General features: G+C 36.0%; 1 protein-coding gene across 3 annotated transcripts in view; it reads left to right on the plus strand.

Moving 5' to 3' along the window:
* The window catches only part of QSER1 (glutamine and serine rich 1), an 84,223-nt gene extending 75,163 nt beyond the window's left edge, over positions 1 to 9,060 (plus strand). For 2 of the 3 annotated variants that reach the window (XM_045484889.1, XM_045484891.1), the window contains exons 11-13: positions 2,946 to 3,098; positions 4,331 to 4,426; positions 5,404 to 9,060. In XM_045484889.1, coding sequence (XP_045340845.1) covers positions 2,946 to 3,098; positions 4,331 to 4,426; positions 5,404 to 5,544 — 390 coding nt within the window. In that variant the 3' untranslated portion in view covers positions 5,545 to 9,060. Of the gene's footprint in view, positions 1 to 1,675; positions 1,802 to 2,945; positions 3,099 to 4,330; positions 4,427 to 5,403 lie in introns of those variants that run through there. The other variant, XM_045484890.1, reaches the window with a different exon arrangement.
* Positions 9,061 to 20,827: the final 11,767 nt, after the last annotated feature.

Below are 20,827 nucleotides of genomic sequence, written 5' to 3' on the forward strand. Positions count from 1 at the left end.
AAATAAACATGAAAAAATATAAAAAAATAAAGATCTGTAAAATAACTTGTTTTAAAAAAAAGAATTTTTTCTGCCATGTCTTTTTATGGCTTGGCAGCTCATTTCTTTTACCACTAAATAATATTCCATTGTCTGAATGTACCACAGTTTATCTGTTCATCTACTGAAGGACATATTTGATTGCTTCCTAATCTTGGCAGTTATCAATAAAGCTAGTATATAAACATATGTGTGAAGGTTTTTGTGTGGATGTAAGTTTTCAGCTCATTTGGGTAATTTGTATAGCTTTTTCACATCCCTATTTTATCCAGACTCCACATAAAAGTGAAAATTGACTTCATTTTACTAGGTAAAAATTAAGGCTCTGAGATTGAGTTCAAAGTTAAATGACACCAGAGTTGCCTGGCTGGCTCAGTCAACAGAGCATGTGATCCTCGGGGTCATGAGATCTAGCCCCACGTTGGTTGCAGAGTTTACTTAAAAAAATCAAAAGTTAAATGACACCAAACTACTAATAGTCCTGTATCATTCACAGACGTGCTCTTACAGAGAAAAAAGTCAAAAGGTAGTAAGAAGCCCAGTACTAAGAATTTGGCCTGCAGACTACAGTCCAGTATTTTCTGCTTAACTGCTATTATCAATTGAAATTTAGAAAATACCTTGCTTTCTGCAGGGAAGGGAATGCTTTTAGATGTGTGTTTTCTAAAAGTTTACCAAATCTTAAAAATGAGCAGTTTGAGGTACCCCCCCTTTTTTTTTCAAGTAATCTCTATACCCAATATGGGGCTCAAACTTCCTCCCTAGAGATCAAGTCTCCCGCTTTACAAACTGAACCAGCTAGGCTCCCCTTGCCTAGCCATTTAGAAATGTTAAACCCTTTCTGGGGTACCTGGGTGGCTCAGTCAATGAAGTGGCCAACTTCAGCTCAGGTCATGATCTCAAAATCATGGGTTCGAGCCCTGTGTCAGGCTCTGCACTGACAGCTCAGAGCCTGGACCCTGCTTTGGATTCTATGTGTCCCTCTTTCTGTGCCCCTTCCCTGCATTTCCTCTCTCTCTCTCTCTCTCTCTCTCTCTCAAAAATAAATAAATGTTAAAAAAAAAAAAAAGGAGGGGCGCCTGGGTGGCTTAATCAGCTAAGCATTCAGCTTAGGTCATGATCTTGCAGTTTGTGGGTTCAAGCCCTATGTTGGGCTCTGTGCTGGCAGCTCAGAGCCTGGAGCTTGCTTCAGATTCTGTGTCTTCCTCTCTGTCTTCCCCTCCTCACTCACTGTCTCTCTCTCAAAACATTTGTGTGAAGGCTTTTGTGTGGAAAAAAAAGGGGGGGGGAATGTTAAACCAGTTCTCTAATAACTTGTATTAAAATAAAGCCACCACTTGAAATTTAATAGACTCTGTAGATATTTAAAGCTTATGTGATAGTTTATAATGAACAACTGAAAAATTAGTTTTCATATTATTTTCACAGAAAAAAAACAATTTCTGATTTTGAAATTAGTTATTAATTTTTATTATTTTCATTTACAGCATTTTGCATTTTAAAACCAAAATACAAACAGTAGATTGTAAAAGATTGTCAGTCCTTTAGAAATAATTAACACCATTACTCATGATGATCTTAGTAATTTTAGGAATCCTAAGGCGTTTTGAAGTAAATCATGTTCTGTTTTCCTCAGAAATCCATGTGCTTCCAATCATCTTTAGCATCTTGTCACAGAAAGTACTTGGGAACCCATACAGAGTTTGGAAGAGGTGGCCCTAAAGGTTGTAACTGTTTATAAAACAGTATAGCCTGTCAAATGGTAATTACATTCTGAATAATCAAAATAATGGAGGCACTTGAACCTGTATATTGTCAGAATTCAAAATAGTAAATGATAGTGGTTACTCAATTTAATCTTTTAAAACAACTTTTTCTTTTTTTTTTTTTTTTTTTTTTTTTGAGTAAACTCTATGCCCAACATAGGCTCAAACTCACAACCCTGAGATCAAGAGTCACACACTCCACCACCTTAAAACAATACTTAAACTAGTTAAATTTAGCTATAAAGATCATTCTTTATTGTTTGTGGCTTTTCATGATTTACCGAGTAGGTAAGGGCATAAATGTGCCAGTGACTTTTAAAGAATGGATTAGAGGAACACTTGGGTGGCTCAGTCAGTTAAGTGTCAGACTTTTGATTTCAGCTCAGGTCATGGTCTCACAGTTCCTGAGATTGAGCCCCACATCAGGCTCAGCACTGAATGCGCAGAGCCTGCTTGGCATTCTCTCTCTTCTTTAAAAATAAATAACAATTAAAAAAAAAAAAGTATGGACTAGAATTGGTTTGGCTATATGACCACTAACTTGTCAGTGAGTAATTACTGTGTCATTGTGGCCAAAAAATTCATCAAGACCTGTTTTAGACTCTCTTAACACAACCGTAGTCAAAAAAGGCAGAGGAGTAGTAAAGCCAGAGAAGTATTATGATGCTGCTCATTTTCACTATTCTCGTCCTCACCTGTGATCCAATGAATTCTTTATAGCAGGGGTTGGCCAAGTTGAATTGGTAAAGCTTTGGAGAAACATATGTCCCTCTTTCCCCTACTTTGAAGCCACAGAGAGGCATTACTAGAACTCCCTGCCTCATTAAGGAGTCCCTACAGTGCCATGTGCTGTTGGCATAAAGCAGGTCATAAGGCTCACTCAAATTTAAGGGATGAGGAAATAGATTCCACATCTTGATGGAAGAGCTACAAAGAATTTGTAGCTATGTTTAATACCCGTGTATATATCTGTATTGTATATATTTACCACATGCCATCTGTACCCTCTGCATATTCGTGTGTGTACTAAGCATAAATGTATGTATGTATTTTTTTTCTGTATTTTTTAAAATAAATTTTGAATAGCTGAAAGTAGTTTAGTTTTCTTCTGATGTCAGTTATTTTTGCTTTATTTTAAAGAATGCTTTGGAAAGTTTTCCTGAACTAACAATAATTACCCGTGACTCTAAAGCAAAAAGTGGGGGTTCTGCTATTTCTAAAATCAAAATGAATGGCAAAGCTTATAATAAGAAAACTCTAAGGACTTCTAAAACAACCACCAAATCTGCACAAGTAAGTAGATATTGACTGATATAATTATACCTTTTCCACTTAATATAATTCCTATTTAAAACATTGAAAGAAGCAAATATTTTACTAAATTTTGTTGTAAATATGAAATCTTTTCAGATATGCATGAGCAGCTCCAGCTCAAGGAACAGGGATTTGGTCTTATTCTTTGTGTTTCTCCATCGTTCAGCAGGGTATCTGCATGTAGTTAGTGCTCGCAGATTTTTAAACTAGATTAATAGGCAAGGAATCACCTGATGCCTGTATTTATATTTTACATATACTTTTTACCATTGGATACAAATGCATATAGATAAGTGAGCATACACATTTCCATGAGATTCAATATTCCATATCTGTAAAATTATTGAAATTGGAATTCACTCATTTTCAAACATAGTCTAAATTATTGCCTTTTCAGAAAACAGTTTTACCAATCAATTCCACATCAAAAATATATTCTGTAGAAACACATTCACAAATGTATAAAAACGTATGCCCTTGCTCATTGTGCAGTTGTTAGTAAGAGCAATCCAGTTATGCTTTGCCAGTAGGAGATTGGACAAAGAGCCATCCAGATAATGTAATACTATGTACTTTTTAAAAAGATACTCATTCATTCTTTCAGTAAAATATTTTGAGTGCCTACAGTTTGCAAATACAGTTCTAAGTACTAGGAATATAACAGTGAAAAATGGCCAAAAATCCCTGCCCTCATATCATTTATAGTGGCGGGGGGATATATGTAATAAATAGATATTCAAGTTTTAGTTAGGAAAAAATAAGTTCTAAAAAATAGAGTTGCAGAACAATATGTATAGTAGGATTTCCTTCCCATTACAGAATGAGAGTTATTAATACGTAGTATACATCGAGGGAAAATATGAAAGAATATATACCATGCTGTTAACCTTATTTATCTCTAAAGCAAGAGATTATAGATTCTTTTACTTTATAAGCCATCTTACATGTTTACTGTTTAAATTTTTTCTATGTTTAAACTTTTTGAAATAGTGTGTGTTTATATTCAGGAAAAAGAGTGAAGGTTTTAAAATACAATTTAAATTCTTAATCGAATAAGCCTCTTGTCCATATTTAAGCATATATCTAGCCATATTAGTCATTTATTTTTAAGATTTCCATTGAGACTTTTGGTCTAGTGTTCTTGGAAAAAGTATTCGCAGCTCAAATATTCCATGAAATAAATATACCTATAAACTCTTTTCTTTTTATAGGAGTTTGCTGTTGATCCAGAGAAAATACAGCTGTATTCTTTGTATCATTCACTCCATCATTACAAATATCATGTTTATCTGATATGTAAAGATGAGGTAATTTTTTTCACTTATTTAAAAATGAAAATTTTTTTCTGAACTTTTAAGGATTCCATACCTATCATGGTTTTTTAATGTTTTAAAGAAAACTGTTGAAAAATATGTCTCTCTATTGTCCTGTAAATAATGTTATTCTGAGTATCTCTGTTATGTGTTGTGCTCATATTAATCTGAGGCTCTTAGGGAAGTTGTAAGTGGTAATGTTTTTAAGCTATTATGCTTACTTACCTTGCCATAATAAATGGTACTTTATTTCATTTTCTTCTCCCATAATACAGAATGATCCTGCTTTAATTCACTTCAGGCACTGCTTTGACATCCTGCTGTCTTCCTTATCACTAGAATGGCTTTATCCCACTTAATTGCAGAGAAAGGGGTTTTTGTGCCTTGGCAGGAAGAAATGATAGTTAAAATTTAATTATAACTTTTAAGTATCATAATTGAGGTTGCTCAGAAATTATATATGACCATACTACCACTTTGTAGGTGGGATAATAAAGTTCAATTTCCTCAAAGGTTTAATGGTTCTAGACAGTAGTATCTTTTTTGACCAGCACTACCAGTTTTTTAATAAAGAGTTAAGTTGGCCCAAGGCTATACTTGATGTGTTTGATGATAATGTGCTGGAAAGATGGTCGTGCAATATATGTTGACTATTTTTACAATGCTCTGAAATGTAGAATTGACCCCAAAATTGGCCACTTAAATTTAACACAACTGGAAGCAATTGAGAAAGTTTGAGCCATTTTTTTCTAGCTTCCTCCTTGCCCTCCTGGAACTAAAAATGATAGGATTAGACTTCACCTGAATTTATGTGACATAATCATTCTCCATGGATGGAATTTGTTTTTTAAAGCAGTATTTGTAGGTGGATTCATAAATCCTTTTCATTCGAGATCTAGAAACAGTGAGCTCTTATTAAGAGCTAATAAAGGGATAAGTATAAGCTAATGTGGCAATTCTCTTTATTTTAGATTTCTTCTGTGCAGAAAAGAAATGAAGACTTAGGACAGGAAGAAATTGTTCAACTTTGTATGAAAAATGTAAAATGGGTAGAAGACCTATTTGAAAAATTTGGAGAACTTCTAAATCATGTACAGCAGAAATGTTCCTAACATTTCCACAAAAATTCCGTCTATTTTATAGCACTAATGAACTGGCAGAGGCGGGTGGTCGAAGGGGGTGCAGAGCCTCAGATAATTGAATGTCAGGCAGTGGTCTCCTGCGGGCACACCTGCTTTGACCATAGAACTTGCATCATGACCTCTGCTGAAGGACAGCGGTGCTGCCCAGGAAGTCAGTCCTTTGGAAATGGACCTAAAACCCTACCACGTTTTTATCCTAATGAATGACTTTTCTATTTTGTAAACCATTGAGTAACTGAGTTTTATTTTCAGAAATGTTTTTTGACAAATGATGAAGCATGCACTAAATATAATTTTTCTTTATGGCTAGAGAAATAACACTTACGTAACTTGATTATTTTTTCCTGACTCTGACTAAATACCAGAATGAAAGAGAGGTGGCACAGAAAGCATATGTTTATATTCATGTCTGGCCACAAAATGGAAAGTATTGTACATTATGTAAACAGATCTGGTGTGATGTGACATTTTGTATGAGAATATCCTCAATTTAAAATATGAAATTCAGAAACTGCATTCTGCTTTACGAACTCCTTTTACTCTTAACATGTTCAGGAAACTGGATGTGGAATTGGTGCAATTCTAGGACTGCTTTTTGTGTCAAATTATATTGTAATGAGAAAAACAATGACATACTATTTTCCCTATCTCGAAGAATATTTTCGTTTATACTGTTTTTCCTTTGGAAAAATTTTCAATTGTACATTTTATTTCACTAATAGTTGTATTTTTCACAAGGAAAATGTTGTGGTTATAATTAAGTTTGATGTATCTGTACTACACTTTCCATTATTTTCAGTAAATCTTATTTAGTTGTATATGGAATTTCTATTGTGAATTCTATCTTGAGGTAACCATTTTTGTTTATACAGATTTGCTTCAGTGTTATCCACAATATGCATTCAGTACTAGAATTAGTTTAGCTTTATAAATGGAGTTGTGTTAGACACTGCAGTAATTTTCTAATTCATGAAAGTAAATTTCTTACTAAACTAGTACTTGATAAACTGATTTGTCAAATCAAAATTCACCACGTTATACGTTTGGAAGAATGAAATTTATGATTAGGCTACATGCAGTGTTAAACACAGCTTACCTAACTCTTAGAACTGCAAGTGGTAGAACTCTCCTTTGGTGCCTTTCCAACCTTTATACATGCTGTTGTAGCTTTCTTTAGTTTGATAGCTAGTGTTTCAAGTAGTATAGCTGAGACAGTGAATGTATTAGGTTCAACATGACCTTTTGTTTTATTTGTGTTTGCCAACAGGATGCCTTATTTGTTTGAGAAAAAGATTTACTAGTGTCCTTCTAAATGATCTCCTTTTTTAGGATTATAAAGAAGTTGTTAATCATCATACTTTTTGTTTATTTTACCACCGTTTAGTGCCTTAAGCCCTATCAAGAAAGCAGTGTTACTGCTCAATGCCCAAATAAGACATGCTTATGTGGACATTGCTGTTGTCTTGATTTTGAGTTAACAGGCCAACTTCTTATACTTAAAACCTTGCTAAATTGGCAAAGAATTAAAGATAACACGTGACTTGATTTGAGAGTAAAACATTGTAGCATTGGGTAGAAAATGAGTGAGTTAAGCTTACATATTTATTTTTGATGGTTATCTTATTAAAAGCAATAATTCTTAATCCAACAATCCTTGTACCTGCCATTAGATGAGATAATAATAGAAGTTTCTCTCAAGGGTTAAATGTTCCACTTCTGAAAGTTTCTAAAAAGACCTGTTTAAACAGTTGATTTTGAAAACAAAAGTAACCTATTAGATTCATTTTGCCTAACTCAAATGAGAGACTTAACAGTGAGAGCATCATAAAATTAATTTCACCAGGTGGAGAAGAGTAGGAAGCAGCCATATTTCTTTCTGATATTGACTCTGGACAGAATTGGTTTCTTTCGTTTCCAAAGTGCAGAGTAGATAACTACATCTCCTAATGTAGTGTTCTAAGTACATAAGTACATGTCTTTCCTCCCTCAGTTTAACTTTCCTGAATCATTGATGGTTGAAATGCCATCATGCATTTAGGTAACACTTGAAGTACATGTTTGAAATCACTAGCCACATTTCCTTGTTAAGGCCCATGGAAAACAGGTACATTTCCTTAAAGTTAACTTATGTTTCCTATAGAAAATAACCCATTTCCTCTTCAACTGCAGTTGTCCTCAAAATGTTTGCAGTTGTATTCATTTTAGTAAAACAAGTGTTTTCATAATGTCAGAGGCCAAGTCTGTGATAACTGCCTGAAGGAGACCCAGTTGTTTGGCACTGTCTTCTCTCATTTGATCATTAATATAGGCAAAGGCCTCAAACTCGGGCCTTCGCAAAAAGTGGGACTATTATTATGATAACCATTCATGAGTCCTTTCTTTGTATGAAGTTGAATAAATACCTAGCTGATTAGCATTCACATTCCTTGCCACGGAGTTTGAAATTTGTAGTATAGAAATAATTTTAGGTTGTAGATAGAATTAAAGAGGTAAAGCACACATTGCCACAACCCATGAAAAACATTTTTAAGAAAGATTGGATTTTCCTTCCTGCAGATATATCTGGAAATAATATAAAAAATCAGTTTGTGTTGGTGTTTATTTGTAGTTCAGACTGGTGGTTGTAGAAGGAGCTTCCTTGTTCCCATTTTCATGATAATCCAGTTTCCACTTATTTGATCTCTAATGAAGTCACAAACTTATGATGATGTGAATTTATCATAGTAAGTCAACAATACAAACTGTCCACTCTTCTTTTACACTATCAAATAGAAAACATTGGTGAGGTGCAAAAATCTTAATTTAAAACAGGAGACATTCAGATTATCTTTAAGTTTCTAAATTTCTTTAAGTTTCTAAAACTTGAAAATGATAGGTGACTCATACATTATTACTGGTTTCAAAGCTTTCCTCACATTTTTTAAAGTCTCACTTTCCTTTTAATATATATATTTATTTTTGTTGAAACAGCTGTTTTCCAATCTATGATTTTGAAGATACACCAATAAAAACCCAACGTAGCAGCAGGGTTATTAAATCAGCTTTGGGTCCCAAAAGTTGCTTCAGATGTGCAAGTTGTGAATTTTATTGTATTTGTAGAATACAGTTTTTGTTTTGAACTACAGTTTCATCTGCTTCTCAAAAATGATTTTCAAACAGAGTGAACTGTCCTGGGATAACTGCTTCTACCCATGTCAATTGCATTTGACACGTAACTGCACAAATGAACAATGTACACTATTGGTTGTGCATTAACTTACATGTACAACTTTTGGCATCTATGTTCACAAATGCATGTTTTTGAAAAATCACCTTTATTTATAAGTGACAATGATTGAAGTTAAGGATACAAAGAAACCTGCATTTGTAGCCCAGAGTTTTAAGTGGTCCATAATACAATGTATGGAAATGTGAAAGACAATTTTGTATATTTGTTTGTTACTAACTCAGATCATTAAAATGAAAACAATTTTTTAAACAACAAAATCAGAATGTTTTGAGGGTTTGTTTGGTTTTTTTTAAGAATTGAAAACTGAGGTATTCTATTATCCAAAAGCATCATCATGTTATAGATTCTTCACACAACACCTATTTTGTAAAGTCCTATTGTAAAGTTATTAGGTACAAATCTATATTAACTATTGAATATGTAAAAACGAGTTTATCCTGATTCATTAATTTTCAGAGTAATAATATCCTGCCTTTACCTTCATATGCTATTTTAAAACATTAAGTATTCCAAGTAAATACATGCTCAGCATATTTGCTGTGTTTTAAAATAGTTTTTTCCAAGAATCTTTACACCCAATGTGGGGCTCAAACTCACGACCTGATATCGAGAGTTGCATGCTCTACCGACTGAGCCAGCCAGACACCCCAATTAATTTTGATTGTAAAAGCACATTTCAATCCTTGACTTATTTTACATTGTTCAAAACCAAATCTTCAATCAATGATCTCTATCAAAAATTGTTTTAAAATTTTGTAACGTCCCTGTTTTATTCCCCATTGGTTGCTAAAATTGTGTTAATTTTCAGAAATAGTCATTATTCAAATATCGTAGAAAATAGTCATTAAAATTATATTGCAAACCTAAATGATAACACTTCTACACTGCTTTATTAATGTCTTGTTACTTTCTGGTTCTTTTTATTAGTGTTTTTTTAAATTTTTTATTTATTTTTTTAATGTTCTTTTAATTTTTTTAAGTTTATTTTAAGAGAGACAAAGACTGCGAATGGGGGAACGGCAGAAAGAGAGGGAGAGAGAATCTCAAGCAGGCTCCCAGCTGCCAGTGCAGAGCCCAATGTGGGGCTTAACCCACAAAACCATGAGATTATGACCTGAGCTGAAACCAAGAGTCAGACTGAGCCACCTAGGTGCCCCTAAGGTTTTCTTTTCTAATGTTTATTTTAGAGAGAGAGAGCATGAGCAGGGGAGGGTCAGGGAGAGAGGGAGACACAGAATCCAAAGCAAGCTCCAGCCTCGGAGCTGTTAGCACAGAGCCTGACGTGGGACTCGAACTCAGGAACTTTGAGATATGATCTGAGCCAAAGTCAGACACTTAACCAACTAACCAACTGAGCCATCCAGGTGCCCCATTAGTGTTTTTTAAAATGAATTTTGTATCTCAGAGGAGCTCTCTAAAATCAATTATTTAACCTGACTTTCTCAAGAAATACGTGTAAGAGGAGACTTGTTTTCCATATGGAAATGTTTTTATTACCAGAAAAATAATAAAGTTACATACTTATTGTATGAAAAAAAGTCACAAAATATGAAAATGTAAAGAAAAAGGTATAAACCACTCTCAATATTAAGTCTTAACATCAGCCCAGAACATGCTTTCAATTCCCAATTTGGGATGGGTCACAAAATTAGGTATTAGCGATTAGCCCTTTTCTGTGGTGTGACTTTAAGTAAATTCTTAGATTTTAAAGATACTTGTGTTTAAATGAAAATGAAAAGGCACATTCCAAAGGGAAATAGAAACTCTCTGGATTATTGTTCATTTTAGGTTATATGTATATATATATATATATCTATTCAGTTAGCATGAATAATTTAGAGCTGACCGGTTTCAAATAAAAGGAAGATAGAATTACCTAGTAGTCTGTTGTTAAACCTTATCTATTTTGTGATGTTAATCAGGAGTCCAGAAATTGCTTTGCAAGAATCACTTCTGTTTTACATATAATTTACCTGTAACACACTGAGAGATGTTTTCACCCGTAGCAAATACAGATTTTCTTTTAATTTAGCTCCTTACAATATTTAGAATAAGGCAACAATGAAAATCATTTAAGACCTAGAATAAAAAATAATGGACATGGTAGAAATTTTTCTTAAATTGTAGCAAGAAGGATCTTTTTCTTCCTTGTCCTTCCTCTCTTCACAATGTTTCTGTGTCTTTTCATTGCTTTTAACCCAGACTCTTATAAAGTTAAAAGCACTTTATGAAATGAAATGTTTTCTCCTTTTTTCCCCCATTTGTGGCCCAGGCTTAAGGAACATCTTTAAATTCCTCAAATGTGTGTTTTTTCTTGCCTCTAGTAGTTCTTGTTCCCTCTGCTGAACTAGTCTTCCTTCATCTTTTAATTCTTCACGTTTCACTTTAATATCACTTCTTTTGGATCAGATTAGGTTTTAACCCTCTGGCCCAGATTATGTGCCCTGTGATTCCTGTAATGTAGCATTTACCACACTTTGTTATGGTTACTTGACTGGTGCTCTTTACTGTGATATGATGGGACCTATGTGTGTTTTGCTCACCATTGCACTCCCAGCATCTGGTACAATATCTGATCTCATTAAATATTTAATGAATAACTGGATATATGAAAGAAAAGTTACATGGAACATTAAAAGGTAAAAACAGGAGAGTATTCACTGCATTTTGCAATAAAGGCATTAATGACTTTAGTGAGCAATGTGCAACTGCAGCGTCAGAAGAAAGCAACAATACCAAGAGTTTGTACAATAGAATATTGGCATTTTATGAAAAAGTGCAATGTAGTGGCCATTATTTTTTACATTGTGTCCTCATCTGCAGAGACAGCCCAGGGACCCTGATTTCACATTCCTCTCTTTTGGGCTTGAGACTCCAGCTGGAATAATTAGAGAACAAAGTTCCAGTAAAAGTGAATGAATGTTTCTGTTAGAAGTACTCATTGTGAGTGAAATACTCGAGAGGGAGTGTTTATCTACTTGGGGAGCATCCTGCAAAGCTTCATGGAAGCAGTAATGATTAAGCCAAGTCTCAAAGGTTGGGAGAAATTTTACACAAACCTGGATGAAGAAAAAGGCATAATACTTTGTTTTCAGGAAAATGGTTTCTACTTGCCACTAAACTAGCTCTGTCCTCAGACATGTTATGTGAAGCCTAGTCTGTGTCTATTTTCTCATCCTGAAAGTGAGGTAAGAAACAAAGTCTTCTAAAACTATTAATGTTCTTTGATTCTATAGAGACTGGAACGTTGGGAGAAATGCAGAGTTGTTCAACAGTAGCACCAAAGAGAGCAGAACAGAAGGATGACTTTACCACATTATTTCCAAGCTTTCACTAACTTGCAAGACTTAGATTAAAATCATTAAGCAGGTATTTTATACACACACCCCCCTGGCAGCGCTTAGTTTACCTTGTGACAGTAGTATAAGATTAGAAACATATCTGCTCTCACCAGTCACTTGTGAAGTACTTAAGGTCATATCTACATCATCTTCACCTTTCTCGCTCCAACAGCACGAAGTATTTTACACAATAGGCTCTTAATAGGTATGTGTTGAATAGATGGGTGATTTATACATGAGTGTTCATTTGGACAGTGTTTTCAAGCTGGCCTGTAAGTAGCTCAAAATGCCATTAGTATGGTGCCTGACTGGCTCAGTCAGGGGGGCATGTGACTCTTAGTCTCAGGGTTGTAAATTCAAGCCTCACATTGGGTGTAGAGATTTCCTAAAAATAAAATCTTAGGGGAGCCTGGGTGGCTCAGGCGGTTAAGTGTCCGACTTCAGCTCAGGTCATGATCTCACGATTCGTGAGTTCGAGCCTCTCATTGGGCTCTCCGCTCTCAACGCAGAGCCTGCTTCAGATCTTCTGTCTTCCTCTCACTCTCTCTGCCCCTCCCCCACTCACTCTGTCTCAAAAATAAAATAAAACAGTAAAAATTTTTTAAATAATAAAATCTTTTTGAAAATGCCATTAATGTCAGTGGTCCATTACCTGCTTTCTCTATCTTTAAAAGAAAACCTCTCATCACTGTGCTTCTCAACAGACCAAAGTCCATTCTCTTAATTTTTCTATTTAATTTCCATTTAATCTATGGAAGTGAATGAGCTATCATCAGAGAGCAGCTGTCTTCAAGCAGTGAAGCAAGAGAATTAAAAACACTAGCAACAACTTAGCCAAAAGAACTTGGCTTTCTAATGTATTTTTTAAATTAACCTTGTTTACATACTCTTTTCATCAATGACTTAAAAACTGTTAATGGGCCAATCAGTAAAAGTCTTTTCAATGCCAGTCCTCCATTGAGTTTATTAGAAGATAACATTATTTGATTTAAGTAGAAGTCAGGAAGTTAAGGTTTTTTACAAATGCATTAATGTTATCACAGGAGTTTGCAAACAATTCACTATCAAAAAGATTATGTGTTAAAGCACCATTCACAAAGCATTGCAAAGCAAAAATTAGTCGTTTTAAAGAATGCCCACACTCATGAGCAAATACTGTGCGATCCAAATGAGAAACACGAGAAGTCATCACTGACTGGTAGCTGAGCACCACTATATTAGCTTTCTTGGGCTGCTATCACAAAATACCACAGACTTAGGTAGTTTAAACAACAGAGACTTATATTCTTACAATCCCAGATGCTGTCAGTCCAGATCAAGGTCCAGCAGTTGAGTTGATGGTGAGGGCTCTCTTCCTAGCTTGTAGATAACTACTTTCTTGCTGTGTCCTCATATGACAGAGAGACTCTCTGTTGTCTTCTAAGGGCACTAACCCCAACATGAGCACCCCAAATTTACGGCCTCATATAACTCTAATTGCCTTTCAAAGGCTTCACTTCCAAGTACCACCACATTGAGGGTCAGAGCTTCAACATATGAATTGGGGGCAAGGAACAAAAACGTTCAGTCCATGACAATAACTGAGGTGTCAGTTATGACAGAAAAGCTGAAGCCTGCCCTGCAAATAGTCAGCACTGACTGGCTTAAAATTATCTCTGGTCTGGGGTGCCTGGGTGGCTCAGTTGGTTAAGCATCAGACTTAACCATGATCTCACAGTTCGTGAGTTCAAGCCCCACATTGGGTTCTGCTGTGACAGTGCGGAGCCTGCTTGGGATTCTCTCTCTCCCTATCTCTCTGCCCCTCCCCTGCTCACTCTCTGTCTCTCTCAAAATAAACAAACTTAAAAAAATTATATTAAAAAAAATATCTCTGGTCTATCCAGAAGCAAGAACATAGTTTATATATAACTCTTCTACCATTGAGAAGAGACCACAGTGAAACTCTCTTAGCATAGAGGTCAAAGCCTTGCCACTTTGAACTTCACATAGGCAAAAACAGGCTATCAGTTCCTTCCTAAATAAACCCTCCTTTCCCAATTTCTCTCTTCCCCAATTTTCACACCTTTTCTTGAATAAATGTTTCTTCACCTTTTATTTATACCTAGGACCTTTTAATGTCTTTTTTTACCCTATTTTTTTTTTTTGAGAGAGAGAGAGAGCATGAGTGGAGGAGTCGCAGAGGGAGAGAGAGAATCTCGAGAAGGCTCTACGCTCAGTGCAGAGCCAGACTCAGGGCTCAGTCCCACAACCCTGGGATCATGACCTGAGCCAAAATCAAGAGTCTGATGCTAAACTGAGCCACCCAGGTGCCCCAAATGTTTTTTTTTAAGAATTTATTTTTAAGTAATCTCAACAACCCCGAGATCTACAACCCCGAGATCTACAACCCCGAGATCATGAGTTGCATGCTCCACTGACTGAGCCAGCCAGGCACCTCAAATTGGTTGTTTTTTGAAAATAACTTTTACCAGTTTACTGGTTAATGGGTCAATGGAACTCCTCACACTATCACGCCAGATGTCAATCTCCAGCTGTTAAAAACTTTAAGTGTATGATTTTATGCAAAAAATTCAATGGTCTATGCCATGAGTTTTATACCATGTTTGCATGTGATAAAAATAATTAAATGTAATTAAAATAATAGGGAGCACCTAGCTGTGTCAATCCATTGAGCATGCAACTCTAGATTTCAGTTTTGTGGGTTTCAGCACTACGTTGGGTGCAGAGATTGCTAAAAATAAAATATTTTAAAAATTTTATAAATATATATATACACATATAATTTTATATATAATTTATATATATATATATATATATATATATATATATATATATATATATAGCTTAAGCAATAAAAATAATTTTTAAAATTCAGGGGTTTTTTGGTAAACTTTTAATTTTTAAAAAATATTTTTTTAATGTTTATTTTCTTTATTTGTGAGACAGAGATAGAGCGTGAGCAGGGGAAGGGCAGAGAGAGAGAGGGAGACAGAATCCCAAGCGGGCTCCAGGCTCTGAGCTGTCAGCACAGAGCCCGACGCGGGGCTTGAACTCATGAACCATGAGATCATGACCTGAGCCCGAAGGTGGACGCTTAACTGACTGAGCCACACAGGCGCCCCAGATTAGTTTTTTTAAAGGTATTATTATAGGTATGAAATATTAGGGAATACATTTCTCTTTTACCTTTTGTTGTCCCTTAGTCCTTTTTTTCATGTTCCATTTTTTTTCTTTTTCTTATTATATGTAACATTTATAAATATTAACCTTAATAGGAGCAAGGTCTGTTTTTTTCTAAATCAGAGAGCAGCAAAACTTCCTTCAATTGGGAATTAAACATTACTCCAAATACGCATGTTGGCATGATTAGGTTTTTATTATATATTGAGATTATAGGAAAGTGATTTACTAACTACATTGTATCCAGTTCTTTAAATAAAAGAAAGTTTTGTCATTAGATTTAGGACTGCTTGTTGTGAACTTTGAAGTCACAATCTGACATCCCACTCAATGTTTATCTTGGTAAGTATGCCATTATGGTCCATGCCCTAAGTGCTCTGTGTGTATGTATTTTGTTAAAGAAAGTAGATGATTAGCTTAGTGGGTGTAATTTACTATTAATTCACTGTCTATAAAGACATTAGCTCCCAAGCCCCATTCTTTGTAAACAATATTATTTTTGGCTAACTGGAAAACAATATTTATAATTCATTACCTAGTTTATAAAGTACCCATTCCGTACAAGGTGCTCTGCTTTTGAGATTTACACCACAATAAAAATTAGGATGAAGATAAGCTAAGATTTATTAACTAGTAGTGAAAACAGAAATTATTTCTTCTTGATACTTGGGCCAGTCATCCTGGGTCCTTTTATTTTTTATTTTTTATTTTTGAGGATTTTTCTTCTTTAATCTCTACACCCAACATGGGGCTGGAGCTCACAACACTGACACTGATTTCAAGAGTTGTGAGCTCTACCAACTGAACCAGCCAGGTACCCCAGTCCTGGGCCCTTTTATTTATTTTTATTTTTTTTTAATGTTTATTTATTTTTGAGGGAGAGAGAGCACACGAGCAGGGAAGGGGCAGCAAGAGAGGGGGACAGAGGATCTGAAGCAGGCTCCATGCTGACAGCAGAGAGCCCATCTTAAGGCTCAAACTCACAAACCATAAGATCATGACCTGAGCCAAAGTTGGACGCTTAACTGACTGAGCCACCCAGGAGCCCCTTGGGCACTTTGAAAAATTAGGAGTGGGGGCACCCGAGTAGCTCAGTCAGTTAAGCATCCAAATCTTGATCTCAGCTCAGGGTTCTTTTTAAAATATATATATATTTTTTATTTTTAGAGAGAGAGAGTGAGCAGGGAAGGGGGTAGAGAGAAAGAGAGTGAATCTTAAGCAGTCTCCACCTCAGTGTGGAGTCTGATGCAGGGCTCAATCCCAACCCCCGAGATTGTGACTTGAACCAAAATCAAGAGTGGGATGCTCAACCAACTGAACCACCCAGGTGCTCCTCACCTTAGGTCTTGATCTCAGGTTCATGAGTTCAAGCCCCCTCATTGGGCTCCACACTGGATATGGAGCCTACTTAATTAATTAATTAAAAAATAAAAATTGGGGATACATAATATAACAGGAAGAAGAAAGATTTGTTAAGCATATACTATGTGTTAAACAATTAGCTTAATAAACATAACACTTTAATAATGTCTGGGAATATCTCAATTTCTCCTTTATTTTTTAAAGAACAGTTTTGCTAGATAGAGAAGTCTTGGTTGAGTCTTTTTCTTTCAGCACTTTAGAATATGTCTTCTTTCTGCACTTCATGATTTTTGATGAGAAGTTAATCAAATTGAGCATCCCATGTATGCAATGAGACATTTTTCTCTTGCTATTTTTAAGTCTCCTTGTCTTTTGACAGCTTATGTTTGGATTTCTTTGACTTTATCCTACTTAGAAGTTGTTAAACTTTTCAATGTGTTGATTCAGATTTTATCAAATTTAGGAAGTTTTTTTGGTCATTAGTTCTTGAAATATTCTTTCTAGCCCTTTCTATCTCTACTCTTTTCATGGCAGTCTCATTATGGGTATGTTCACACACTTGATGGTGTACCACATGTCTCTGAGGTGCTCATTTTCTTTCAGTCTTTTCTTTCTCTTTGTGAGACCCAATAATTTCAATTAATCTATCCTGAACTGTGCTGATTCTCTCTTCTGCCAGCTCAAATATGCTGTTGAACTCCTCTACTGAATTTTTCACTTCAGTTATTATACTTTTCAACTTTATTTTATTTTATAACTTCTGTCTCTTCATTCATATTCTGTATTTGATGAGATATTGCTCTCATAATTCCTTTAAGTCCCTAAACATGTTTTATTTCAGTTTTGTAAATATATTTATAATAGCTGATTTTAAGTTTTTGTCTCATAAATTGAAAACACTGTGTGTCCTTAGGGTCAGTTTCTCTCTCTGTCTCTCTGTCTCTCTCTCTGTCTCTCTCTCTCTCTCTCTTTTGTTTTTTAAGTAAGCTCTACACCAACATGGGGCTTGAATTCATGACCCTGAGATCAAGAGTCACATGATCTTCCAACTGAGCCAGCCAGGCGCCCTTGGCCCATAACTTCTAAGAGCCTTAATCAAATATTTCAGTCAATGTCCCAGAGAAATGTAAACTCAAAGCACACGTATCTAAATGCCACAAAAAGGGTAAATATAAATAAAAGATAAACAAAGATCATTTTAAATTTTTTTAAATGTTAATATAAAATTTTTTAACGTTTATTTATTTATTTTTGAGAGAGACAGAACGCAAGTGGGGGAGGGACAGACAGAGAGGGAAACACAGAATCCAAAGCAGGCTCCAAGGCTCTGAGCTGTCACCACAGAGCCTGACATGCGGCCTGAACCCATGAACGTGAGATCATGACCTGAGCCAAAGTCAGACACTTAACCAACTCAGCCACCCAGGTGCCCTGACAGAAAAATTTTTTTAATGTTTAATGTTTATTTATTTCTGAGAGAGAGAGAGAGAGAGAGAGAGTAGGGGAGGGGCAGAGAGAGAGGGAGACACAGAATCTGAAGCAGGCTCCAGGCTTTGAGCTGTCAGCACAGCCTGACTCGGGGCTCGAACCCATGAACTGTGGGATCATGATCTGAGCTGAAGTCAGAGGCTTAAGCGACTGAGCCACCCAGGTGCTCCCTAACAAAGATTTTTAAAAACAGTTTCCGTTAGGGGTGTCTGGGTGGCTCAGCTATTGGCTGTAAATGGAGAGCTGGAGAGAGTGTTTTCCAAGACACATTTGTGAATGGCAGAGCCATGACTAGAAACAAGTCGTCCTACCTTCAAGTCTTCGTATCTGGCTAGAGGGAGCAGGCTTTTGCAGGGGCCTTTTTGTCCATGCTCATTGGTATCCAGGTTCCTGGCTTCTTCAGCTCGAAGCCTGGAATATACAAGGTAAAAAAAAAAATAAAAACAACTCATCATCATGTCATTCTTGGTCCCTAGCCAGTGTGTCTTCTTTTTCTACACCATTCAGAGCCTTCTTATGTTTGTTTTATAATAGTATCTAGAGTTTTTAGTTGTACTTACTAGGAAGAGCAGGGAAATGTACTTCTATTCCATCCTTCCAGAAACAGAAGTCTGTAACCAATTTTGAATTTATAATTTTGTATTATTCTCCTCTTTCCCTTCCTCCTTTTTTTCTCTTCCTTCTCCTTCTTTTTTTTTTTTTTTTTTTTAAAGAGGGCTGACATGGGGCACCTGGGTGGCTCAGTTGGTTGAGCGTCTGACTCTTGATTTCAACTCAGGTCATGGTCTCCTGGTTCGTGCGATTGAGCCCCACTTCGAGCTCCACACCACTTGGGATTCTCTTTCTCTCTGCCCCTCCCCAGATCACCTCTCTCACTCTCTCTCTCAAAATAAATGGGTAGACATTTAAATAAATAAATAAGACCCACAGACTTGTGATAAGTTTCAGGCCTCACAGAGCCTGGATCCACCTGTGGGACTAGCACATGAAAGAAATCAATACATATTTTTTAAATGGATAAATGATTAAATCCCATAATTAAGATCTAATAAAATTATGGTACTCAACACTGAATCCTATAAAGAATGGTTCCCTTAAACTATTGGGAAATAACAAGGAAAAAAAAAACCCTAATTTGAAACACCCCTCAAGCAGTGATGCTGGCTGGATACCTTCAGTATCTTGGTATTCCGGGTAATGTGTTTTGGTTTTGAAAAAAAAAAAAAAAAAAAAAAATGAACTGCAGCAAAAAAAGCAGCTAAGTGGTGACCAGTTGAGGGTCCTGCTTAATTGCTCTCGGGTACATTTATAATCAGCACAAGATTTTGCCTTTCCTCTAAATCCTAAATACAAGCCTCACTGATCGATTCCAGCAGTCCCCAAATCTGGCTGCATCCTGAAAGCATTCAGAAAGCTTCTTTCCAAGTGCAAAAGAGATGGAAAATTTTTGTACACACCCTACTGGCAATTATTAAATTATATACTCTTGGACTTCCGAGCACCAATTTATAATTGGTTCCTGCCAAACTGCCACTGAAAAGACCAGAGGAACTTAAAAATAAGGAAAAAATCTGCAATAACAAATAGATACAATCCAAATGCTCCAAACTTAAAAAAAAATCTGCTAAACAGAGTGTTGAATGAGACAAGATTGAAGAGAAATACCAGAGATATCTTCAACTCTTCCAAACAAGGCAGGATGTTGCTAGGGTGAGTAAATGGAGATCTTGGCAGACTCCAGCTATTAACCCCTAATTCAGAGAAATAAAGAGTGGCAGAAAGGATAGGTCATGAGACTTTAGTGGAGCAGTTCAATTAAAACACCCTCCCCACATTCAAAAGGCCTTCCTTCCAAAGCCACAGGTGTTGGAAAGCCTCAGGGCACGTACCTCCACACTAAACGTAAGCCAGTAGGTGGTGAGGTGATTCCCCACCAGGAGGAAGTTGCAACAGGAAAGACACTGAATACAGTCACGCCATGTACATGGAGTGGGAACTGGATCAAATATAAAGTTAGAAAGCTGGCCCTTGTACAAATATTTCATCAAACACAGAAAAGAAGCTCTCGGGATGTTGGATTATGGATCTAGTCATGTAAATGTACACCAATGAGCTCTTGGTCGAAAGATTGGAGAGAAGGCATTTAACAACACAACAGTGTATAACGTGGAGATCCAAGAAGGATCTCTTTGCCCTGTTTTAAAGCAGATATTAGACTTAAAAAGACCTCTCCTCTTTCAAGAATGGAAAAAAAAAAAAAACCTGAAAAAACTCAAAATGGAGTTTATGGGACAATTCTGCAGTGTAAATAAAAGAACCTAATAGCATGGAAAGGACAGTCTCGTTTTCAATCCTTAATTCATCAACTATTCATTGAACACCTACTGTGTGCCTGGCACTCTTCCAGGTACTCAGTCTACATCAATGTATCTTACCTACATAGAGATTACATTGGGGGAGGGGAAAGAAATAGACAACACACAATAGATTTTTTTTAAAGTCAGTATATGTGGCTCCTGAGTGGCTCAGTCAGTTAAGCCTCCAACTCTTGATTTCAACTCAAGTCATGGTGTAAAAGTGTTTGAGTTCAAGCCCAGAGTCGGACTCTGTGCAGAGAGCACGGAACTGCTTGGGATTCTCTGTCTCCCTCTCT

The sequence above is a fragment of the Leopardus geoffroyi genome, chromosome D1, assembly GCF_018350155.1.
Source record: "Leopardus geoffroyi isolate Oge1 chromosome D1, O.geoffroyi_Oge1_pat1.0, whole genome shotgun sequence".
NCBI lineage: Eukaryota > Metazoa > Chordata > Mammalia > Carnivora > Felidae > Leopardus > Leopardus geoffroyi.